The sequence below is a fragment of the Pygocentrus nattereri genome, chromosome 2 (genome assembly GCF_015220715.1).
Source record: "Pygocentrus nattereri isolate fPygNat1 chromosome 2, fPygNat1.pri, whole genome shotgun sequence".
In the NCBI taxonomy this organism is placed as follows: domain Eukaryota; kingdom Metazoa; phylum Chordata; class Actinopteri; order Characiformes; family Serrasalmidae; genus Pygocentrus; species Pygocentrus nattereri.
Genome location: NC_051212.1, coordinates 21630596 through 21645671, shown reverse-complemented (window position 1 = coordinate 21645671; position 15076 = coordinate 21630596). Strand labels below are relative to the sequence as shown.

General features: G+C 40.5%; 1 protein-coding gene across 1 annotated transcript in view; it reads right to left on the bottom strand.

Annotated features, from left to right (window-relative positions):
• poln (polymerase (DNA directed) nu) overlaps positions 1-15076 on the bottom strand; it is an 85555-nt gene that overhangs the window by 6645 nt on the left and 63834 nt on the right. The window contains exons 21-22 of the mRNA XM_037543725.1: positions 10850-10981; positions 322-432 (exon numbers count right to left, since the gene is read on the bottom strand). Coding sequence (XP_037399622.1) covers positions 322-432; positions 10850-10981 — 243 coding nt within the window. The remainder of the gene's footprint in view (positions 1-321; positions 433-10849; positions 10982-15076) is intronic.

Below are 15076 nucleotides of genomic sequence, written 5' to 3'. Positions count from 1 at the left end.
GGGCATTCTACGTATGATATTCTTTCGCATAAATTAACTGTCTTGATGATATTGATCATATTGACTTACCGCATGAATATAAATGAATATATGAGTTTCATTACATTTATAAACTAATTCATATTGATTTATTACATTTAAATGTTTATTCATATTGATTTATTATCCTTATGGAACTGTTAAAAATGAAAAAAATTCCACATTATATACTTGAGGGCCTTTGCTTAAGTGGCAAAAATGTTGAATACTGGGACATATTTGGCCTCTAACCCTGGTTTACCCTGACACTGACACACACACACCTACACAATCATACACTACCTTGCACTACAAAGTTGACAGCCTGTCTCTCCGCCTGGTTCCGGACTCCCCAGTCAGTTGAGTGAACATGAGGGAGGAAACGGCGCCGACCCATTATGGACTTTACATAACCTAGAAGCAGACATAACACACATGTACTCAGTCTCACTCACTCTTACATAATCTTTCTCTCACAGTCTCTCTCACCCAAACCCAGGCACACCCTTACCCACACGTCGGCCCTCTGAATCGCCCTTAGCATTGCATTCCTGGGTCAGGCTGGACAAAAGGGCTGGCTTTAGCGCTAAAGCCCTGTTCCAAAAGCCCAATGTCAGCTAGAGCCCCACACATGGACAAATCTAGTTCCCAGAAGCACGGAGACGCCAGCAGCTAAATGCCACAAACACTAATATACTAACACACACGTGACGTCACTTTGAGTAATGTGCCTGGACAACGTGCAGTGTGTGTGTAGTTGTGAGATACTGCAAAAACAGACAAATGAGTAACACTGATAGGTATACAAGAAGTTTTAGTATTCATAAAACATTAACATTTGTGTGTGAAAGCTCCAAAAATGTTCTACTGTGATGATACATGTGCATTAGTTAAACACTGTATCTGGTAGCATTAATTTACAACCCCAATTCCAATGAAGTTGGGACGTTGTGTAAAACAAATTTAAACAGAATACGATGATTTGCAAATTCTTTTCAACCTATATTCAATTGAATACACTATAAAGACAAGATATTTAATGTTCAAACGGATAAACTTTATTGTTTTTTGCAAATATTCACTCATTTTGAATTTGATGCCTGCAACAAGTTCCAAAGAAATTGGGACAGGGCCAACAAAAAAGTGGGAAAGTTGAGGAATGTTAAAAAAAACACCTGTTTGGAATATTCCACAGGTTAACAGCTGGAAACAGCTGCGTGTAATGATTGGGTATAAAGGGAGCATCCCTGAAAGGCTCAGTCGTTCACAAGCTAGGATGAGGCGAGGTTCATCACTTTGTGAACAACTGCGTGAGCAAGTAGTCCAACAGTTTAAGAACAACACTTCTCAACGTGCAACTGCAAGGAATTTAGGGAATTCATCATCTACAGTCCATAATATCATCAAAAGATTCAGAGAATCTGGAGAAATCTCTGCAAGTAAGCAGCAAGGCAGAAAACCAACATTGAATGCCCGTGACCTTCGATCCCTCAGGCGGCACTGCATTAAAAACCGGCATCATTCTGTAATGGATATTCCCACATGGGCTCAGGAACACTTCAGAAAACCACTGTCAGTGAACACAGTTCGTCGCTCCATCTACAAGTGCAAGTTAAAACTCTGACATGCAAAGTGAAAGCCATATAACAACAACACCCAGGAACGCCGCCAGCTTCTCTGGGCCCGAGCTCATCTGAGATGGACTGACACAAAGTGGAAAATTGTCCTGTGGTCTGACGAGTCCACATTTCAAATTGTTTTTGGAAATCATGGACGTCGTGTCCTCCGGGCCGAAGAGGAAAAGGACTGTCCAGATCTCTAATGGTGTGGGGGTGTGTTAGTGCGCATGGCATGGGTAACTTGCACATCTGCGAAGGCAACATTAATGCTGAAAGGTACATACAGGTTTTGGAGCAACATATGCTGCCATCCAAGCAACGTCTTTTTCAGGGACGTCCCTGCTTATTTCAGCAAGACAATGCCAAGCCACATTCTGCACGTGTTAAAATAGTGTGGCTTTGTAGTAAAAGAGTGCGGGTACTAGACTGGCCTGCCTGCAGTCCAGACCTGTCTCCCATTGAAAATGTGTGGCGCATTATGAAGCTCAAAATATGACAACGGAGACCCCGGACAGTTGAGCTACTGAAGTTGTACATCAAGCAAGAATGGAAAAGAATTCCACCTACAAAGCTTCAACAATGAGTGTCCTCGGTTCCCAAACGCTTATTGAGTGTTGTTAAAAGGAAAGGTGATGTAACACAGTGGTAAACATGCCCCTGTCCCAACTTCTTTGGAACATGTTGCAGACATCAAAATCATATTCAGAATGAATATTTGCAAAAAACAATAAAGTTTATCTGTTAAATATCTTGTTTTTGTATTAAATTGAATATAGATTGAAAAGGATTTGCAAATCATCGTATTCTGTTTTTATTTATGTTTTACACAAAGTCCCAACTTCACTGGAATTGGGGTTGTATGACGCATTACAGCCTTAATTTCACAGCAGCCATAAAGTACATTTTTAGGCTGTTTTGATGCATACTTCAGTTGACCTATGCATTTATTTTATGAACTATGCATTTTTGTAATCAATTATTTAGCAACATACAGGATGGAATATATTTTGCTGAAAGGTGTATCACAGTGTCCTAGTTTATTTGCTAACAGTTACGGGGAAGAATATCCTATCCCTAATATAATTTTAAAAATATCACAGTTAAACTTTCACTGTATTAATGCTAATTTCTATAAGTGCCCTTATGGGATTTGCAGTGTTATATTAGCGCTGATCTAATGGGGGTGTTACAGCAGCTGTACAATGACATTTGGAGCGTGTGACTTGTAACGGACATTCAGATATCTTTTTTTCATTTGTCAAATATCTTCATAAATTGTCTGTATTTATCAGATTTCCTCCACTGCAATTATGTTAATTTCTATTAGCATGTTCTCAGTATTATGTTAGTATCAAACTAATGCTGGTGTTATGGCACCTGTACAGAGACATCTGGAGTTTCTACTTTCTTGCTACAGATATTTAATTCAGATTTGTTTTAAACCTTGTTTTAAGTTAAAGTTTAAAGGGGCAAAATGTTGGAATTTAGGATATTTTGGCATATCCAGTACATCTTATTAACATTATTCCAATGTAGGTCTCTGCACTGTGACGGTATATACATTTATCCATCTAAGTGTAACAGAAGTGTGAAAAGGAAAACTGTTCCACATAAACTGTAATGTGTTCCAACCCTGTCCAAATGTTTGTAAATGTTTAACTGGTATGTTGTGCCTTGAGTTGAGTTGATGAGAATTATTTAAGTGGTTCGAGTTGAATACATCTAGGAGTTGGGGGTATCTGTGGTTTAGCATTTTTGGTCTTATCACAATATGGTAAAATTCACATCATGGGACGTTACACCAGAACTCACTTTTATACAGGTACACTTCCTCCCCTATGAGTGAGTGAGCAGTTCAGCCAAAGGCCTTGCAGCTTTCCGACTGACTATTAGGGGATTTCTCAGCAGCTCTACACAACATTGCTTAACTACTGTGGTGCCTTCATTTCAATATCAAAGTGCGTGTTTGTGTGCGAGGAGTATTTATGAGTTAGATGAAACAGAAGGGGGGCTGTGAGAGTACATGACTGTTTTCGCTATATGGAAACAAGCCTTGAAGAAGACTGATAAACTTGCTGTAAATGAGCTACTGATGCTTGGAAACAGCATAATCAACTTCAGGAAGGTAGGAGACTCTGAATTTGAACTGTATTAGGCACATCTATAACTTTATGCAAATGCTTGATATATTTTCATTATGCAAGTGCTGGCATACAGCTTAGAGCACTGGATTAATTGGATTAAATCTCTAATGTGGTTCAAGCCATCTTCATAACTGTAATGTAATTGTTATTACCCACTGACTCTGCATGCATAATAATGTAATAATGAAGCAATAATTGGGGAACAATTATGCTTCCTTTTCTTTCAGCTCAGTTATTTCAATACATGGATATCCAAACTTGTAGTATTTATAGTAATGATCAGATATTTGAATAATAAGCTACAAAAGTTTGGAATCAGTGGTCAAATTTTTGGAATCCACGTTTTAAACAATATGAAACAAACCTGGCTTCAAATAAATACATAAAATGATTCATTTATGGTACTCCTGGGCAACTTCAGAGGTTTTTCAAATTGAGGGGGAAGCTAGTAAGCTTTTAAAAAATTATATTTACAATTATAAACGCCTCCAAACTGATGAACAGAGCTGTAGAAGATTCTAAAACAGAGATAGTATGAAACTGTGTAACATTAACAATAAAGTTCTAATAAATTTAACATCCAGGAATCATCATATTTTAAAAGTGATTATCAAATCTTGAGGTACATAACTTGACAAAAAAATATTGTAAATAGATTATTTCAGTATGTTATTTACAGCAAATAACTTAAAATTCTTGAAATATTGAATAAAACATCTAACATATATTTTTATATTAGTCCGGTTTACAAGATTTAAATGGCCACTGTATTAGTCATTACTGTACGTAAAATAGCACAAAATGTTTTGATGCGTCACAATTTGCCCCTCCCAGTCTCCTCATGTGCTTTTGTTTACCTTTTAACCTGTCATGTGCTTTTGTTTTGATTTCTTCCCAGTCCAGCCACCTTGCTTTGTGACTCTGCCCCTGATTGTTCCCACCTGTGTTTTCTACCCACGTCCGTTATCCCTGTTTGTATTTAAGCCCTGTGTTTTCCGGAGTTTCTTGTTGGTCTTTGTGATATGATTCATGTTTGATGTAAGGTTTGTGTTTGAAGTGTATGTATTGTTTGAAAAGTTTTCTGGCCTGTTTGGAGTTTTGTTTTCATTTGTGTCATGTCTGAACCCCAATCTCTCCATGTTGGCTTTTTGAACCTGGACTATCATGACCACGACCCTGGACTTCAGTAAAAGTCACTTATCTCAGCATATGCATCCGCCTCCCTGCTCCGTGTTACATAAAGCCACCAATGGACACAGCGAGTAAGCGACATACTGGGATGTGGCTGTTCCGTTGGGACGAAACTCTGGCTATTTTTATGCAGCCCGAGTTACCCGCGTCCCAACACCAGTGAAAGCAAATCCTCTGGCGCAGAGGGGACAAGAGCATCTCGTTGATCCCATACCAAGGCGAAGGACCATCCCGTCTTCGATTTACACGACATGAGCTCAGGAAAGTGCCTTGGGTCTGCCCCTCTTGAGCAACTCTGCAGAGAGGAGCGACCTGCAGTGCAAGACGTGGTCAGATAGAAGGAGCATACAGATAACCCTTACTATGGTATTCAGCGCGTTCTCAAGCACCACTGCGAGCTTCCAATAGCTCGAGTGAACCTTGGGAGTGGCCGAGAGGGTCCTGTGTCTGTGTGTTCCTCCAGGTTGGAGCAGCAGTCTGCTGCCCAAGTTCCTGATCCCGTGGCTGCACCCTGCGGCATTCCAGATCCCGTGGCAATACCCCGCGGCATTCCAGAGCCCGTAGACGCTACCCGCAGCATTCCTGATCCCATGGCCGTACCCCGCGGCAAGCTTGATCCTGTGGCCACAGCCTGCCCACGGGAAGGGTTCCCGTTCCTCCTGTGTCTGTTACTTCCCGTCGTTGCAGGCTCGACTGCCTCCGTGGACGTCGTTGCAGGCTCACCTGTCTCCGTGGACGTCGTTGCAGGCTCGCCTCCCGTCCTCGCCTGTGTGTGCTGTTCCCCGTGGGCCTCTCGTTCCTCCTGTGTCTCTTACTTCCCATGGGCCTCCTGTTCCTCCTGTGTCTGCTTCTGTGTCCCCTGTTTTTTCTGTCCCTTTGTCTTTGCCTTCCTCTCTTCCTGGTGTTGTCTTGTTCCCATCTGTTTTGACTGTGCCCGTTCCTGTTCCAGTGGTGGTTCCTGTTACTGTCTCTCCTTCCGTTTCTGTCTGTGTCCGTCTTGGTTCCTGTTCCCCTCTTGTTTGCGTGGTCTATGTTGCATTCTTGTTTCCCTCGTCCTGTTGTGCCTCCGTTCGTCCCTCATTCTGTGTCATTTTGTGTTGTGCCTCCTCGTCCTCCCTCCCAGCCTCTTTTTTGTCCTCGTTCTGTTGCTGTTTCTTCTGTTGCTGTGTCTCCTGTTTCTGTGTCTGCACCCTTGTCTTCTGTTCCGCGTTCTCATGTTCCTGCTTCTGTGCCAGTTCCTGCTTCCATTCCGGTTCGTGTTACTGCTCCTGTTCCCATTTTTGCTTTGGTTCCTGCTTCTGCGCCCGTTCTGCTTCTGTCCCTTTGGTCTTTACTCCCGTTTCTGTTGCTGTGCCTTCTGGTCCTGTTCCGTGTCCTGTGCCTGTTCTGTCTTCTGTTCCTCGTGTTCTGTCCGTTTTTGGGTCCTTGGTGTCCGTTTTTTTTTTGCTTCAGTGCCTTGGGATGGGGGGGTTGGGGTGGGGTGGGGGGGGCCTGTCACGATTGGCCCCTCCCAGTCTCCTCATGTGCTTTTGTTTAACTTTTAACCTGTCATGTACTTTTGTTTTGATTGCTTCCCTGTCCGGCCCCCTTGTTTTGTGACTCCGCCCCTGACTGTTCCCACCTGTGTTTTCCACCTGCGTCCGGTTATCCCTCGTAATCCCTGTTTGTATTTAAGCCCTGTGTTTTTCTGAGTTTCTTGTTGGTCTTTGTTTGTTTGATATGATTCATGTTTGATGTAAGGTTTGTGTTTGAAGTGTATGTATTGTTTGAAAAGTTTTCTGGCCTGTTTGGAGTTTTGTTTTCATTTTTGTCATGTCTGAACCCCAATCTCTCCGTGTTGGCTTTTTGAACCTGGACTGTCATGACCACAACCCTGGACTTCCTGTCGATAAAAGTCGCTTCTCAGCATATGCGTCTGCCTCCTTGCTCCACATTACATGATGATAATGCACATATACAGCTCATAACAAAAAATACATTTGTTACCTTGTAAGTTTTAAATGATGGAGAATTGAAGAGAATGAGGAATACATAAAAAGCTGTGACTCATGTTTAGTGAAATGGCTGCAGTGAAGTGTTGAAAACAAAAAGATGAAAAATTTGCATAGTATAAATTGTTAATTCTTGGTTGGTCAAACTGGCAATATGTTGAATCATAGTCTAAAACACAAAGTTGAATCCTTAAATCAACCAAACAGGCAGGTATGGATCACCACTCATGCTAGCTATGCATAATAACAGAATGATAAACCCTCGGTTTTTTAATTTGTAACAATACAAAATATTTTCCTTTTGGCATGTTGAAATACTGTGTCTAACAATGTGAATTTGACTATCAGAAATAGCTAAAATGCTTACTAGCAATACTCCTTCAGATCTATCTAGCTGCCTGAAGCAACGTGGGCTTCTTAGAGGTTGAGCTCTTTGGACCTGGCAGGAGCTGATTTATGCGGAAGATTTCAGCTCCATTTCTGAAGCTCCAGCAGCTGCAAACACCCAGACACCACGGCCCAATAAATCCCAGCACCTCTAATCACTGAGGCGACAAGCCGAATGAGGCATTACTGCTGGCGTTAAAGATCTGTCCCAGGAAAGCTTAGCTCATAGCAGGTCTTTATTTCTTCCCTTCCCTCAGGAGCCTGGGGTGGAGCCCACTAAAACACATCACAGGCCAGCAGGGGTGAGTAGTTGCTGCAGGTGACACAATGCCAGTCAATAGCTGTAGTATTGATTGTGTGAGTCTCCCAACTCAGCACAATGCTGATTTCCAACAGGAAAGTCTGAATTTTGTTCCTGAGGTCAGAGTTGCTAAATGATTCATAAATAAGGCTGACTAACACGACTTAATATGTAAAATGCCCATGTCAGTTTAAGGACACCTCACGTTCTTTTATAATTTTCCAAGTTATGTGGTTTTTACGATCACTTTTAAACTACATAAGAAAAAATGCAAAGCTTTACTGACATGAAACATTTACTTTAGGCTTATTTTGCTTCAACACTCAACTTTGAGTTGATTAAAGAGTCTTTTTGTGTATGGAGAGCAGGTTTTGCCTCAATGACATTTTGACACTTTTCCAAGCTATTGGATAAAATTCTTTAAAACTCTTTTGGCCCAAAGACTGTTTGAACACCTGAGGAAGTTTGAGTGCTAACATCACAACAAAAGGATAAAACTTGTGGGCTTTGGCTTTATTCCCAAGGTAGGATTTTGTTTGTTTTTCCTTAAGTTTCGCAGAAAATGACAATAGCCAGGCTTCCATCCAGCTGTCTAATTAAATTCATATGAATAACTGAAAAAGAAAAAATTGTGCTAATTCACTGCTTACTTCTATGTATCGCTGCTACATCTGGGATAAAACAGAAACGTGTCATATGACTTAATTCTATTTATATGTACATTATTCTTCCACTTCTGTCATAATTTATTGCATTTTGTTTTTCCTGTAAAAATGTATGCGCTTTTAGCAAGCATACAATCTTTTATGCACAGTTTATCAATTTTATTTGATGTGTTTTATTCTCAATGTATTATTATGCACAGTTTCAATCAACTGTTTTTTACGCAATATGCCAAAACATGCATAGAAATACATACATTAAAACCTAGCTCATGTTTCTATTTAATACTTTCTATTTGTTATTTAATCATGATTTTTATAATTTAAAAATTGAAACAGCAAGATTTAAACAGCTTCCTAAATAATGCTATTTCAAACCAAAAGTGTCTGGATCAGTCACACACTGTAAAGGGCAGGCCATGTGTGGTGTTTTTCAGTCTGGTCTGCAGTACTACACTGCACGCTTAGCTGTGCTGGCATTTTGGTGAATATATTGAGCGTCCTCTTTGGGAAGCTCCCGGAGGTATTGAAGATCGGCAGTTTGTCTTAATCCTGCAAGCTGAGCACATTAGTGTTTCTCTCTGTACAGAGACAAACACACACCCGCAACCTACCGTGTCTACTGATCTGTAGCTTACTCTACTTTTCCCTTTCAACAGCCAAGATTATATATGATGTCCAAAGTTTGCTTCTTTTAGGCAGAACTAATCATAATGCACTTGCATTTTACAGCTCAACACAGTTGATCTCAGATAGACTTTCTTATATGGTTTCTGACACTGTAAGACTTGCGACACATCACTGACTTGAACACCACTGACCCAGACTTTAACTTTGACCTTCTGACTCCAAAACACTCAGTGTGCAAAGGGGAAGAAATGTGGAGAGGTGTCAGCTGTTAATGGGATGCACAGTCAGTCAATTTTCATGTAAACTGACTGCAATGTTGTCAGATGTTTATTACAATGGTTATGCTGTATTTTATTTCAGATAATAAGTGTGACGTGTGAAAACTGAAGTTTGTTTCCACAAGCTGAAAATAAGCACAATTCAAAAGAGCATCAAAAAGCCTCCGCTTACTGATTTCTCTTGATGTGATAAACCAAGCTAACTCATCGACTTCCTCATGGTGGAAACTGAGCAGTCTATGTGAATAATCTGAAAGGCTTTGGCGAAAAACATTTTTTTCATCTTTCGGTAAACTGTTCAGCACAGCTGTTTTAATTTCTGTCTAAATTAAATTTAAATTTATTAGTAGGTGTCACATGGCAACACCCAGTATTTTCAACACAGTGATTTCTTAGAGTGTGTTAAAATCCAGAGAACTGATCCGTGGTTTGTTTTGCTTGCCAGCACTGGTTGGCAGCTGGATGGGGGTAATGCTAACAAGTTATGTTAGTCAGTTACAACTATCCTCATCATCTGAAAACCAGAGAAATTCTGCAGGCAGAGAGTCTTTGGAAACTTTTGTGGTTAGAGTGGAGCTCAAAAATCCCAGATATCCCAGCGCTCCTAAATATCATCCAAAAACTGTGAACATCAACAAGTTTTTCTCATGTGTAGTTGTGCTACTATTTGTGCATACAATTACATCATTTTTTTGGAAGGATAGGAAATAAATGATAAATATATCATTTAATAGGTTATAAATAACACATCTTCTAAGCCGCTTCTCCCTCAGGGTCGCGGGGGGTGCTGGAGCCTATCCCAGCAGCCATCAGGCGGAAGGCAGGATACACCCTGGACAGATCGCCAGTCCAACGCAAGGCTTATAAATAACAGTTTCCATGATTGTGGTCGAAGAGAATGAAATGCAATACATTTTTATGCAGAATGCATACTGACTTGTTTAGGCCTCTGAACTTAAATTGAGATGAACATGATTTGAATGGACATGAATCCGGACTTGGCTGACATGACTTGAGTGCAACCTGGTGTTTTCGCTCTTATGTAAAAGTAAAAAAAAGAAAAAAGACAAAAGTGTGGAATTTGGGCTTTAAGATGGCTGCTACTACATTTTTTTTTATCTGCAACATAATTTTGTCAACACTTTTTTTTTTACTTAAAGGCAATCTGAAATCAAATGAGACTATGCTAGCTTGTTAGTTCATATCATTTAAAAGAGAAAATTCTTGCTTTCCTGTAACCTTTGATCAAAGTGTCTTAAATATCTGCTGATTTTTTGATCATGTCACTGTGCACCAGTGGGCGGGTACAGTAATGTTAATAATTTCATGTTTTACCTACTCCACCCCCTCCCACCATCCCCAACTATCATAGACAGAAAGCACTCAGCTGGATCAGAGACCCTCTCTATTGCCACTCTTCAGTCTGAAATACGTAACAGTACAGAGAGAAAATTAGTTATGATTTCTGACTTACAATGATTTGAGAACTTGTTCCAGTTTGAGGCAAGTGATGATTGATGCAATGTACATGATACTAACTGATGGGATATCAGCTTCCCTCACTAGTTAGCTACATTGGTCTCGTATCTCTAGTGAAAAACTAAACAAGTAAACTTCAGACATCAAACCGTATTTGTGGCAGTGCTGCACAGTGTGCTGGATGAAGTTCTGCACTTCTTTGTAGGTTTGGAGAAAACTGTCCTGGAAATGGCTGGCCTCCTCAAGACTGACACGCAAAATACCAGACAGACGCTTCTTACCTGCGGATACACACAGATGGAGAATTTTGTAGTTACTCTTTTACAACTAAATGCAATTTTCCTTGTAATAGTGTATATTCATACTCATGGCGAGAGAGAGAGAGAGAGAGAGAGAGAGAGAGAGAGAGAGAGAGAGAGAATAAACAGAATGGAAACGAAAGAGGTAAAAAGGGAAAGAGTAAATGTTTATAGGGTGAGAGTGAAGAGTGAAGAACAGAAAATAGTGGGAGGGTGAGAATTCTTCGTCTCTTCATGTTGCTATGGCTACAACCACTACTACAGCGAGTAAGCTGACACATCACCCACTCTGAGTAGCAGTATTACAGAGCTATTATTACTGCTCCCACTGCCAGCGGTCCAGGGCTGCTAACAGCCACGCTCTGCTCCTAAACTGAGACCGATCAGAGGGCAGGTGTGCAAATCTCTGACCTAATGATACAAATTGATTATGATTCTTTAGGAAATTATTCAGTGCATCATGAAACCTGTAATTTCTTACGATTAAGAATTAATTGAGGAAAATACACTACTGTGACTGGATGAATTGTCTGCACAGTATTTGAATTTTTTTGGGAGTTTTTATTTAGATTTTTTACCATAACTTTGACCAATTTCTACCCATTAGTCAGGCCTCTCTCCATCGTGTGATGCCATCAAGCTAGGAGCACATGTTCAACATGCTGGGAGGAGAACATTAACTGCCACTGTTATGTCAGCAAGAGGACATCTGAAATGATTAGTATTACAATGATGGGAGAAGAGCAAGGCCAATAATGCTCTGATGATTAAATCAATCAATAAATGAAGACAGATTTAATTGATTTTGTACAATTTTCTATGGCCAAATGAGTACATAAATTACTGTAATATTATCATAATCAAGTATAATAGTGCTAAGCATAAAATAATAATTGTGATGTTCCAAAATCAATTCTGTCACCTTCAGAACATTATTTTCACACCCCTATTTTCCAGTGTCAGCCGGTACTACAGCCCTTTGCACACAGGATTGGGTTTATAACCCCAAATTTTGACCTTTCATCTAGTGTGCAGGTTTATCCAGAGAGATGAAAAGAGAGGGAAAACAGAGAGAAAGGGGCAGAAAAGGTAGATAAAAGAGGGAAAAAAATGAAAAAAGTGAGAAAGGGGAAAAACAAATTGAGGTGAAAGGTGCATACAGTGCAAGGCAGTGTGGAGCTGCAGGCAGCAAATCTGCAGAGGGTGATAGGATGGAGAGTTATAGGTGAATGAGTTATGGCGTATGTTAATCCAAGAGTCCAACCACTACCAGTCCAACCACTACACTGGCAGCATTTTTACCTTTATTTATATTCAAACCACATACGTTAGAAGAAATAAATAAACCAAAAAAGATAAATACATGCATTTTATAACAGAGGGTTATAAAACCCTGTAAAGAGGGTTCCTCAAGGGTTTTTTAGTAAGGGAAATAGTTCTGTTTAGAATCATGATTTCTGTATAGGACCATTTCTGCTTAAAGGGTTCTGAAACTGCTCTGCAGGATGATGGAGGATGTGTTGCATATACAGTGCATCACAAAAGTGAGTACACCCTCACATTTCTGCAGATATTTAAGTTTACCTTTTCATGGGACAACACTGACAAAATGACACTTTGACACAATGAAAAGTCGTCTGTATGCAGCTTATATAAGTGTAAATTTATTCTTCCCTCAAAATAACTCAATATACAGCCATTAATGTCTAAACCACTGGCAACAAACTGGCGCTTTCTGGCGCTTGCAAACGAGCCAGAGTTCCACAGAATGGGTTTTCTGTGTGCTCCGTCCGTCTCACCTCGACTTGCACTGCAGGTCGCTCCTCCCTGCAGCGTTGTTCAAGCCGGGTGGACCAAAGGCGCTTATCTGAGCTTTCGTCGCCCGGACACAAGGGAAGGTCCTTCGCCTTCTTACGTGACCGACGATACGCTCGTGTTCCCTCAGTGCCAGGGGATTTGCTCTCACTGGTAGGGAGGCATTGGGACGCGGGTAACTCGGGCTGTGTGGAAACAGCCGGAGTTTCATCCCAACGGTACAGCCACAAACCAGTATGACGCTTACCTGCTGCGTCCTGTGGTGGCCGGTCTTTATGTAACGTGGAGCGAGGTAGCGGACGCATGTGCGGAGGTAAGCGACTTTTATTGAGGGCAAATCCAAAATCAGGGTCATCACGGTCCAAGGTCATTGAGCCAACACGAACAGAGCCGGGTGCAGACATGACGAGTAGCACAAACAGGGAAACAGTTCAAACAAAGACCAACACATCAGACAAATACTAATACATGAAACAAAGACCGGGAAACACTAAGGGCAAACACAGGGCTTAAATAACAAAGGGTAATGAGGGACAGGTGAAAACAATGATGGGCGGAAACGAGGGGCCAGACTAGAAAAACCAAAACAACACATGGGCTAAACCAAAACACTAACACATGGACAGGACTGGGAGGGGCCAATCATGACACTATATAGTACCAAAACGTCTGCTATTATGATGTCAAGCTTGTAACAATGGAGGAATCTCTTTTGGTGCTATTCAAATCATTTTCAAAAAGGTTCTATACAGACCCATATACAACGCACTGAATATAAAACACTTCCAATATTAGTGAATTACTACATCGTCTCCTGGGTGTTTGAGATCTTATAGACCACAAGTGATGCACTGAAAGCACTGATTTTTACAAAGATTTTTTCCCTGTAATACCATTTAGTTTTGCAGTTCCCATTAGTTTTGATTTAGTCTTTGTGTTTTTAAAAACTAGTTAAAAGAGGGGAGGAGCTTAAAGACAGATGCAGTTTTTTTTAATCATCTGAACCAGGAGATACAACAAAACTAAACTATTTCTTCCATCTCATGAAGTTGAGATCTACTATCAGGTACCATTCAACGGCAGTGCAAAACAGCAAAGAATAACCATGTCATCCATGTTTCTCTGAGATATTTGATGTATATGAGCCTGTGTGTGTACACTTGTAATTGCAAGACAGTGTTGGTGTGTGTGTGAGACAATGTGACGCATTCTTCCTTTCAACTAATTACTTGCTGCTCTCCTCTAAATCACCCTCCTCTTTCAGAGACACTCAACACTTCCTTATTATAAGCCCTATTTGTGTGTGTGTGTGTATTGCACTGTTCTGTGTTTTTCTCTCTGTATCAACAGTGACTTTTTGTTTCTAGCAGTATCTGAGTTCAGGACGGTCTTTCTCTAACCTATTGGTAACACGCAAAGATACTTTCTCTAGATAGACAAAGCACTTCTTGTAAGTCGCTCTGGAGAAGAGCGTCTGCTAAATACTGGAAATGTAAAATGTAAATGTGTGTGTGCCCACCCCTCCCCCAGGATATATGTGTATACATATAAACATACATGTGTGTTTGTGTTATAAAGCGGGCCTCCTTTTAGTATTCTGTTACCATGGTTATCTAAAGATCTCTGTACAGCTGTGTGTGCGCTCCCTCTCTTCAATTTCATGACAATCATTTCTTCCTCCCTCAATCCCTCAATCCTCTCTGTCCCCCATTGTCTCTCTCTCTCTACACAGCAAGTCATCCTGATTGTGGCATTAGAGACGTGTTTCATCCTTTCATAGCAATCTGAGAGCCTTTAGAAGAGTAACAGTTAAAAGAGCAATGGAAATAAACTTGGGGTTAAAACCACTCTGCAAAAGAGTGGCAGCAAAAAGTTTTAACAGTATAAATAAGGGATGCGGTTATTATCAGCCTGAATCCAGTGATCAGAAATCTGTTCTGGTATTTTGACCGATCTGTGTTGCAGTTTTTAAATAATGGGAGGCAGGTCCAGTGTACTTGTGCTGTATTTGAATACTGTGCACCTATACCAAAATGTCAATGCATGATTACACATGACTCATTGCGCTGAACAGCCAGTTAGCATTTACTTTTGATGCAGCTCATTATTTGATTCATGTTATTTAAAAAGGCAGCTATTTTTTTATATTAAGAATCCAAAATGCCAGTTTGGCTCATTAACATTAATTTACTACATTCTAAAGCTTATTATTCAGGAACTACATGGAGTACGATGCAAACTAGCTGTTCTTAGGTTACAGAA